Consider the following 11,099-nt stretch of genomic DNA (forward strand, 5'->3'; position numbering starts at 1 on the left):
TCCATTGATCCCACCAGAACTGGAACCGGAACTCTTGAGCCCCTATTGGGATCACTCTCCAGCAATTTCTTCTCTCTCAAGGCATTTAAGGACCAAGGTTCACTGCCAAGCCAAACGTGCACTTCTAAGAGAGGACACATACCTATTGCTGAATGGAATAGAGCAGTGTAAAGGGCGCTATTCTCCAAATGGCTACCCCCAAGGAGTATTCTTAGTTGGAACATCTGAAATGACATTCCTTTGATACACTACCCTCTCCAACCTGGAAATAGACTGTTTAACAATGGATGGACGTCATAAAAACGCAGCTAAACCTTGCCATGATAAATTCTTAACAAAGAACAAAAAAAAGTATTTCCCTCCAAGACATAATTCTTTGTAAAAGGCCATTTTTATGGCACGGCGTCCCGGTACGTGACATGACATTGCGATTATCGCACCTCTACAGTAACAGCACCTCCCCAGCCATCTGGCTCTGTCTCCAGACTGGTCTCCATAACCATGTGCACACTTCCTCCTCGCCTCCATAAGTCACCCTGTTAAAGTATTAATGGAGCCGGGGTCAGGCTGCTCTCTCCGCCTGAAGCAGAAGGGGTAGAGAGGGAAGCAGACTGACGGAGAGGGGGAGAGAGAGAGAGAGAGAGAGAGAGAGAGAGAGAGAGAGAGAGAGAGAGAGAGATGAGGAACAAGGTGATGTGCGAAAGGGAACATCTGGCCTGTGATAGCAGGTTCCTCTCTGGTTCTTGTTGATGTCCGGATTATTATGACATGGGGAGAGTTTTTGGGGCCATTTGGAATCGCGGGTCCACCATAGCCACCACCACCACCAGATCGCACGGCCCAACCAGCAGCCCCACACCACCAGTCAACCCGCAAAGCTCTGGTTGCTACGAGTTACTTGTATTCCAAACGACAGAATACACAAACAAAGCTGCTGGTGGATTAATATGTTCACTGGCCTCAATAATAATGTGAGGTTGTTTTTGCAAGGGCTTTTTTCTCGCCTTTGATGAAATAGGACAGTACAGAGATGATGTAGTGACGGGAAATGAGTGGGAGAGATGGAGAGAGTAGGATGAGGAAATGACCTCGGATCAGACTCGAATACAGAAGCCTTGCATTTTTATCACGGATATGTTGGCCATCATGCACCACTGAACTCTGTTTCTTCGGAAGCTAGAATGGTTTTCTTAGCCACAACAAAATGTGCGTATTTATTTACCAAAACCCAAAAGCCTTTATTGTAAATTGACTAGTTGATGTTTTATAAAGCTTACACTGTGAAATCAAATTGATTTACTAAAAGGAGAAGTCCCCACCAAAGATAATTCAACAGTGTGTGTGTGTGTGTGTGTGTGTGTGTGTCTGTGTGTGTGTGTGTGTGTGTGTGTGTGTGTGTGTGTGTGTGTGTGTGTGTGTGTGTGTGTGTGTGTGTGTGTGTGTGTGTGTGTGTGTGTGTGTGTGTGTGTGTGTGTGTGTGTGTGTGTGTGTGCGTGCGTGCCATGAAGACATCCCCACCAAAGATAATTCAACAGTTTGTGTGTGTGTGTGTGTGTGTGTGTGTGTGTGTGTGTGTGTGTGTGTGTGTGTGTGTGTGTGTGTGTGTGTGTGTGTGTGTGTGTGTGTGTGTGTGTGTGCGTGCGCGTGCGTGCGTGCGTGCGTGCGTGTGTGGCGTGTGTTGTCTGTGCTTGCGGACCTGCTGTGTGTTTGCAGCATGGAGATCTGTGACGACAGGAAGAGTATTGTCATGTGCCCAATGTGTGATCGAGTCTGCAGCTACTGGAACCTGAGCATAGCCTGCAGCACGGCGCGGGCCAGCCACCTGTTCGACAACCCAGCCACCGTCTTCTTCTCCATCTTCATGGCCCTGTGGGGTGAGACACACACACACGCACATGCACATCCACACACATCCATACATACACGCACACAGGATACACACATTTACGGATAAGTGCACACACACACAGAAAAAACGGATAAACACGCACATGCACGTCCATGCATGTACATGCATGCATGCAGGGGAGCCGACAGGGGGGGGGGACAAAGGGGACTGTTGTCCCCGGGCCAGGGAGAGAGGGGGCCCAGAATTGGGTCCTCATTACATTATATCTATTGGGCTGGGGGGCCCTTTCAGATGACTTTGTCCTACGCCTGTCCAAAGCTGTCAGCAGCCCTGCATGCACACACACACTTGAGTGCTCAGACACACACAGAAGGATACACACATATGCGGATATGTGCACATACACAGAAACAACTGATACACACACACACGTGTACAACCGCAGCACACGCACGCACACAAGCACACGCACACACACACACACAACCACAACCACATACACACACACAGCCATGTGCACACAGAGAAACGGCACACAAAAATATCTCTAAACCTACTGTATCTAATCACACCCTTACTCACCCCAGGATAAATGTACCACTAAAGCAGCTTATCGTGCAGAAAGGGACACGCACAGGGATAGCCAAACACAAAAACCCACAACGATATCAATAAGCCTATCTAATCACACCATTGCGCACCCCATTATCAACTTCCTACTCAAAGGCAAAGGCACCACCCCAACCTCTTCTGGACATTTCCCGTTAAAGTCTAGCCCCAAACTTACCAGTTATGACTACACACTGCATGAGACATCTACGTATGCGCTTTTACTTAGGCCAACAACACACCACATTTTAAACCAAATCTGACATGAACTTTACGTAATACTCTCCACAGAATGCTGGCATTGTGGTCATTGTACTGTGAGTTATATTCACTTTCTGTCATCCTGTACACACAACAAGATCAATAAGCCTATCTAATCACACTATATGCTTTTACTTAGGCCAACAACACACCACATTTTAAACCAAATCTGACATGAACTTTACGTAATACTCTACGCTACAGAATGCTGGCAGTGTGTTAGTGGTCATTGTGCTGTGAGTTGAGTTGTATTCGTTTTCTGCCATCCTGTACAAAAGAGATATGGTTACGGTTGTCCATGGTCTTTGTTTGAACCCCATTTGCTTGAGTTTGGCTTTATCTCCTGATACATCTTTTTGGCTTCTCTTCTGTCGCGACCCTGCGTATTCTCTCGCACCGGCGAGGAGAGGAGAGAGGGACTTGCATCTTCCTCTTGCCTCTGCTGGGAAAAAAAGCAGGCTCTCGTTCAACTCTGTTCAGTGTCATAGACCCCTAGACTGAAGGCAGGAAGCAGTTGACTTAAGCACTAAGACCAGGGCACAAGTTCAGGCCATCAAGATTTACATGTGCTTTATTACGGCCCAGAAGGTGTCTCTGTCTGTATTGTACTGCGGGTACTTGTACGATGTGTGGGTTTATGTGTGTATGTGAGTGCGACTGCTCCAAAGTTATGTAACTTGTAGGGCTACTTTCACCCACACTGTGTTTTGAAATACTTAAGTTGGAGATATAAGTGGGCTTTTTTGCACAGTTTTTGTATACTCTAGCGCAAAAAAGGAGCACAAAAACTATTGCCAGATAGTCAGTCAGTCTGGTATTCGTTCACATTACTCGTACGTACGGCACAGATTCTTTTAGTCTCATTACCATCTGTGTCACTTTTCATATGAAACTTATTTCTAGTTTAGTCATCTCCCTTTCTTTCTCACTTGACCATTGATCAAGTTTGTAATTAACGTGAATAATTGATTCCCCTTTTTAATTCTATTATTAGCACCTTTCCTTCTCCCCCAACACCCCCCTCCCTCCCCTCCCTTCCCCTCCTCGTACATAATCTTCCCTGTGGAATTGGAACTGTCTCCATGGTCATTCATTTCCCTCTCTACTCCTTGTATGAAATAGATAACCATATTAATCAAGTGCGGTACAACCAGCCACACAAAACAACTTTGAAATCCTCCCTCTTTACCTGCAGTATGATAGAAGTTAGAGGAGCCTTCAGAGTAGAATGCTGTATGGCAGCCACATATGGCACATATAGACAGTACATATTGCATTGTTATAGTAATTTTGCACTGAGAGTAGGAACAATTAAATTACTGCTAAATCTGACTCTCCATGTGTTGAATTAACACTCTAAAATGTACTGGGTACTATGCTCGTTATGCATCCTGATCTCCAAAGAATGCTGTACCACAACATTTTACATTGCGCAACTAAAGTGTGTGCCATGCGCGTAGTTGTTTTTCATTGTAACAGATAACAGGTGATATAATTGTCTAGATTAGTCTTTCTCAATCGTTGGGGAGCCCTAAGGGGGCGTTGAGACGGATATAGTTGAGAGGGGGCCGGGCTTAGTTGTCATTGGGAGCATTAGTCCAGTTTATCTTTTTAATACTAAGGGGGGCGTTGGCAAGCTTAGGAAGAGGTCCAGGGGGCGTTTGTTCAAGAAAGGTTGACAACCACTGGTCTAGATTATTCAGGCATGATGGTTGCCGTGTGATGTGCTTATTATGGGATATTATTCCTAAACTAATCTTGCTGAGCACAGGTGGCACCTTTTAAGTGTGTACCTGTCATAACATGCTGTGCTGACCTTCTGAAATGCACCCTTATTCCTGCTGGGTGTTATATCACTTGACACGATGACCTTCATGAAGGCCTCACAGTTGCTTGACGGGATGGTTGGGAAAACCTATTTTTTCAGTGCCAGGAGGAAATAATACCTCATAAAATGTCCTTGAATTAAATCTAATCTGATCTATTTATTCTTCCACGTCTACTATGTTGGGTTAAGCCATTCAGAATTTAGTCTTACATATCTGTCTTGTGAAATTTCCCATTTAAGCTCAATGTGAATTCAGTGTGTGTTTAATTTCAGTTTTAAAAATATTTACACTATCTGTTTTCTCCTAAGAGGGTTTTAGAATAAACAGACCAGACGTCAACCAGATACAATCAGGTCTTCATGAAATGCATAGTACTGTTGAACATATAATATATAATATTTTCCTCTATGTTGCTGTGAAGATGAGAGTGTTAGCTTAGAAGCAGCAATTGTAGAGTGTGTGGCAATTCAGACCGGTACTGTTAGTGTAATGTTACATTGCTGCCATTGGTGTACCACTTGATGTTTACAGTATATGCCTATTATCATAGTGTGTTTTTGTAACCCATTTTTCCTACACACATTCCTATTACACAGTGTTTTTAATATGTTTGCCTTACAATCCTGTCACTCTTGACCCTTTATTGGACAAATAACTTTATTTGATCACTTCTGATTACTTGCACACCTATCACAAATACCCCTGCCATGCCTCTCTACAAGGGTGTACAACCAAGTGGGTTACATCAAATTAATCAGGGGAATTCAGGCTTTCACACAAATAGTGACATGATGACATTCGACCAATCAGCAGTGGCCTGGAGCCTATCAAACCTTTTTTTCTTTTTTCTTTCTCTCGGGAGCTGAGATTTTTGTGCCCTATAAAAGTGTATGTTTTTACTGCGTTTTCTATGAAAAAACAATGTATAAATAACTTATTTACAGTACTTATGTACTTCCTGCCATTGTGTGTCTGCAGCGGCCATGTTCATGGAGCACTGGAAGAGGAGGCAGATGAGACTCAACTACGAGTGGGACCTGACAGGGTTCGAGGATGAAGAGGTGAGTCTGAAACTCCATTCCACCCAGCATGCTGGATAGTGGGGCTGTAACGATATTGTATCGAACCGAGAAATCGTGATACACAGACTCACGATAATGTATCGTGATGCAAGGAGGTAGTATCGTGATAAACCTTTTCAAAGTTGTGTTACCATCAGTCCAGAAAACAACCATATGATAGTGCTTCCAAGCTTCAAATCATCATAATTATTATATTTAAACTTTTTACAAAATTATTAGTAGCCTCTTGAAACCTATTCTACCTAAAAACTACCATAGTTTTTATTCATAATTTTATTTTACAACGAAGTCGTGGGGTGTATCGAACCGTAGGGCATAAATCGTGATGCGAACCGAATCGTGAGTTGAGTGTATCGTTACAGCCAGGGCTCTAAATTAGCACCAGCCAACCAGCCAAATGCTGGTGAAATTTCAGTTTGGCTGGTAGAAAAGACCAACTTACTAGCCACGCTGACCCAAGAGTGAGTGTGTGTTTGACTAGTACGATTAACAGCCATTTTGGCTGGTGGTGAAAAAAGTTACTTTAGAGCCCTGGTTACAGCCCTACTGGATAGTGCACACTTCTGTACTGATGTTATGTACTGTTAAAGAACAGTAGTGTTTAGGACCAAATACAAATGTCTTGTCTGTTCATATTCTTCATTCTGGAAGTCTAGCTTGAGAGTTCAGAAAGCGATTGAATCATTAGAATTGTTAAACGTTGTGCTGAAACCATAAGCATATTTTGCAAGTCTTGGTTCACCCAACTTACACTCTCCTATTTTTTGGCTTTGTAGGAAGCAATGAAGGTTTGGAACATTTTTGCTAAATGGAATTCTTTTTCTGCTCTCTTCTCCATGTTCTTTTCAAAAAATCGTTCACCGCTTCCCTGTCCTTTTTTTCTTCTTCTAAAAGCACAGAACATCGCCAGGCAGGCCCTCTTAAGATGTATCCCACTGCCCACCTGTAATGGCTTGTGTTGCCCTCTTTCTAATGCACCCTTTCAGCCCACAGACTTCTGGCCAGCCACACACCGATAATGCCTTGTTAACCGAGCCACCGCTTATATTTATATGCTGCCTCATCTTTGGTCATCTCTCTCTTTCTCTCTCTCCCTCTATCTCTCTCTCCCTATCTCTCTCTTTCTCTCTCTCTGTCTAACTCTCTTTCTTTCTCTGTCTATCCCTCATTTCTTCTCTCTCCCTTTCTCTCTGCCCTTATCTCTGTCTCTTAATCTCTCTCTCTCTCTCTCTCTCTCTCTCTCTCTCTCTCTCTCTCTCTCTCTCTCTCTCTCTCTCTCTCTCTCTCTCTCTCTCTCTCTCTCTATCTGTGACTCTTTCTGTCATTTCTTTGTCTTTCTGTCTCTAGTAATCACTCCTTTTTGCTCAATCATCTCTCTCAAACTCCATGTCCGTCTGTCTGTCTATCTGTCTGTCTGTCTGTCTGTCTATCTGTCTGCCTGTCTGTCTGTCTGTCTGTCTGTCTATCTGTCTGCCTGTCTGTCTCTCTCTCTATCTCCATCTCTATCTCTCTCTCTCTCTCTCTCTCTCTCTCTCTCTCTCTCTCTCTCTCTCTCTCTCTCTCTCTCTCTCTCTGCACAATAACACATCAGATGCTAAACGCCATATGTGTTTGACAAGTGAGCAGCACGTGCACCTAACCTCACCCACAGAGCCCTGGCTTCTGCACGGTGAAGTCAGTTCACTCACTTGCGTAGGATTTAGAGAAAAAAGTACCATTGTGCTCGAGCCTCAGCTGATCGTGACTGTGGATCTGGTCTGCTGTTCTTTCTCCATGTTGTGGGATATGAGGCAAGCTTTTAAAAAAAATGTATGTACCCAAATTCATATTACTGGGCCAAGTTTATATATAGTATGTGTATATTAAAAATATATCCCAAATTCATATTACAAATATACATATATATTAAGACATACGTACATGTCTGATTACATTTAATTTGCTATTATTTAGTCTGTTATCTATAAATTGTGAAGCATGCAACCACCAAATAAGGCAGTGTGCTGCAATAATCCTTTTGTATTGGGTGAGCTTGCACAGTATATTTTGCAGTGTTAACTCAACACTTATCTAGTTGGACCTACTCTCTAAATGTTGAATTAACACTGTCAAATGTATTGTGTAGCAATGACATGCATGTTATTATGAATACGCATCATGGCATTGTTATGTTGGACCAGCATAAAAAGATTCGTGCAGCACATCGTCCTCGTTGTTTGAAGTGTGCCCTTTGCTTCACATTTGACACTCTATTTAATTTAGACACATTCTATTTAATTTAGACACTTTTCATATTCATATTCAGTACAAAGTAGCTGTGATATGTGATATGGTCCCCTTAATTAGCTGTCCACTTGGGTGATACATTAAAACACAGTTTACTGTGACTTCAAAAGTTGCTAGGCTAAAAAAAAAAAAAAAAAACAGAACCATCCCATGGGAGAAAGACTGTTGGTCTGACTGTTGCTGTCTCTCTCACACACACACACACACACACACACACACACACACACACACACACACACACACACACACACACACACACACACACACACACACACACACACACACACACACACACACACACACACACTAGCGCGCGCCCGCACACACAGAGTCAGATGTGAGCGAGGCGCTTTAACGAGTCTCTTTGGCTCTTGGCCTTATCTTTAGTGTCTCTCTCATGTCCGCACACAGGACCACCCACGAGCTGAGTACGAGTTCAGCGTCATGCAGAAGTCAAAGAGGAGAGAGCTCAAGACACAAAAGGTACAGTACACGCACTCCGCCTCGGCATCCTCGTGCAGATGTTACATCCACTGGCTCATTATACAAGGCTCCCACTGGTCATGGAAGTCCTTTAATACCGCAGAAGTTCCACAGAGGTTTTTCCAGTTATGGAAAGTCATGGGATTTTAGCGTTTCGCATTTCCAGTCATGGAATGTCATGCAATTTTGTGAATAGTTTATAGCGTAATAGCAAAGCATATTTGATGCTTGTCTTGTATTGTTATTGTTTTGACTCTTAGATGTGTAATATTCTAGAATACAAAAGAAGAAGCAACTCAGTTCAGACAAACTTTCCTGGCAAATGCTGCTTCTGGGTTCAAAACAGATATAAATAACAGCTACCGATATTTGAATGGCTATTTGAAAATCACAAATTGATTACCACACAGCAAAAAATATTGTTTTTATTTAAAAAATACATTAATGTTTCCTTGTATGGGAGGTCATGGAAATTCCGTTTTGTGCTCAGGGAAAATCATGGAAAAATAAAAGTAATGGATAACCCCTGTTTTTTGCATCTATTATGTGTGATTCTGGTCCTGAATGTCAATGTAGCTTTGCAATTCATGTTGTCTTACAAGATTATGGTAATACGCAAAGCATGTTTTGTGTGTGTGTGTGTGTGTGTGTGTGTGTGTGTGTGTGTGTGTGCGTGCGTGCGTGTGTGTGTGTGTGTGCGTGCGTGCGTGCGTGCGTGCGTGCGTGCGTGCGTGCGCGCGCGTGCGTGCGTACGTGCGTGCGTGTTTGCGTGCGTGCGTGTGTGTGTATTTCTACATGTGTGCACGTCTTTGTGTGTGGGTGGGTGGTTTGAAGGGTTTATCTGTATGTATATGTATGTATGCCCTGTTCTCTTGTGTCAGTATGGCTAATTCTTTGGGGGTGGATATGTTGTTTGTGTGCTGTATGTATGTGCCCAACCTGACTGATAGAAGCCATCAGAGATATCAGAGGAACCGAGAAACAAATGGAAGCAAACTGTTCAAACTGCAATGGCTGGCCTTAAACTGGTATTTGTCGGTGTACTCTGCTTCCACGTTTGCCCCCGCCACAATCACAACCACCCCACCCTATCCCACTCGACCGCACACCCCTTCCACCTGACAACCCCCACCCCAAACTCCACCCCCACCCCCTCGACCGCCCATCCCGCTCCCCACAGCACTCAATCAGCCATTCCAATCACCCTAATGGACTACTACACAGAGCTCCGAAAGCACTTGTGTTTCTGTAAAAACGCATTCCTTTTTCTTAGCAAAAAAAAAATGTGGCCCCATTCAGATGAAATGGCACTTGGGTCTCAAATGGACAAGAGCAGCGCAGGTCATTAGAATAGGAAATCCTCTCGGCAACAAAAGAGCTCTCCTTTGAGTCCTTTGAACAGTCAAATGCCATTACTGCTCTCAACATAAACAAATGAAATATTTAAAAAGTGGCCAGAACCCCAGATGGCTTAAGATCTCTCCGTTTTGTGCAGTGAATTGAAAACATTCCTGCTTTTTTTTTTTTAATTTTTTTTTACATATATTACTATATTACGTTTTTTTTTTTTCTTCAGACACACATGGGACACTTGACATACCACACACCCATCACTTTCCAGTGTTGTTCTCCTCCTCTGAAAGACAATGCACTCTTCACTCCCTTTCTTTTTTTCAAACAGTGTTTTGAATGTCTTGAAAATCCCCTTTTTGTTTTGACGGTAGTGCTTGAAATTGTCATGGTGCATGTCCTATTACTCGAGGCACACTGTGAAAAATTATGCAGCGAGCCAACACAGAGAATCAACAATTAAATCAAAAGGCTGTTTTAACATTTTATTACAATGATTTAATGTAATATTGCCATGCATTTTTGCAGCATACATACATGCCATTACAGAGGAGCCATAGGGCATATTGCCTATATATTTTCTTATTGTTGGCTCTATGCAGCAATTTTTTGTCAGTGTGGGTTTGTGAGGCTTGTCAGCCAGCATGAAGGCCAATGTCAACTGGCAGTTTGAAGATGCTGATCCTTCTTCTTTCACATCCGTTCAGGCCATCGTTCAGTCAGTGCATCTTGTGTTGTTTTGTGTCCTAGAATTCGGCCAATACTGTTTGTCCAGAGACTGTTCCTCAAAATCGAATTCCATCCCATACTGTATGCTGAAATGTCCTGGTAATGGTTGTGTCAGCATCGCAGCGTTTTGCTTTCTCCTCCTTGCTCATTTGAGATTGCGAAGCTGCCGGTAGAATGGTCCTCAGCACTACTGTAGCATTTATTAACAGCCTACCTTTTCCCCTTTAAGGCAGAGAAAGAGAAACTCACGTGTAAAGACCGATTGCCAGCCTACATGACCAACATAGTCATGATGCTTTTAATGGTAAGGAAAACTTTTTTTGTTTTGTTTTAATTTCTCATATTTATGTGTTCTGTTCCTAGTATTTCAGTCTTCTTTTTAAACTTGAACACTGCTGAGGAAAATTACTGGGTGTCACGATTCGAACTCACTTTGAGTTGAGTCTGAAAGTAATTTAGAAACCAATCTTGCCCTCACTCACAAGTGTGATGTTCCCTTCTCGCCAACAAATTGTGTGTACCCTATTTTCTCCCTCTCTCTCCCTCCTCTCTTTGTTTCTGTTGGCCTCTCTCTCTCTCTCTCTCTCTCTCTCTCTCTCTCTCTCTCTCTCTCTCTCTCTC

General features: G+C 43.1%; 1 protein-coding gene across 7 annotated transcripts in view; it reads left to right on the plus strand.

Moving 5' to 3' along the window:
* The window catches only part of LOC134447480 (anoctamin-1-like), a 60,737-nt gene that overhangs the window by 33,582 nt on the left and 16,056 nt on the right, over positions 1–11,099 (plus strand). For 4 of the 7 annotated variants that reach the window (XM_063196944.1, XM_063196943.1, XM_063196945.1 and 1 more), the window contains 6 exons: positions 1,714–1,874; positions 5,527–5,609; positions 6,407–6,418; positions 8,328–8,399; positions 9,350–9,427; positions 10,708–10,782. In XM_063196944.1, the coding sequence (XP_063053014.1) occupies positions 1,714–1,874; positions 5,527–5,609; positions 6,407–6,418; positions 8,328–8,399; positions 9,350–9,427; positions 10,708–10,782 (481 nt within the window). The remainder of the gene's footprint in view (positions 1–1,713; positions 1,875–5,526; positions 5,610–6,406; positions 6,419–8,327; positions 8,400–9,349; positions 9,428–10,707; positions 10,783–11,099) is intronic. The other 3 variants (XM_063196947.1, XM_063196946.1, XM_063196948.1) reach the window with 3 other exon arrangements.

Source organism: Engraulis encrasicolus, chromosome 4 (assembly GCF_034702125.1).
Source record: "Engraulis encrasicolus isolate BLACKSEA-1 chromosome 4, IST_EnEncr_1.0, whole genome shotgun sequence".
NCBI classification, from domain to species: Eukaryota; Metazoa; Chordata; class Actinopteri; order Clupeiformes; family Engraulidae; genus Engraulis; species Engraulis encrasicolus.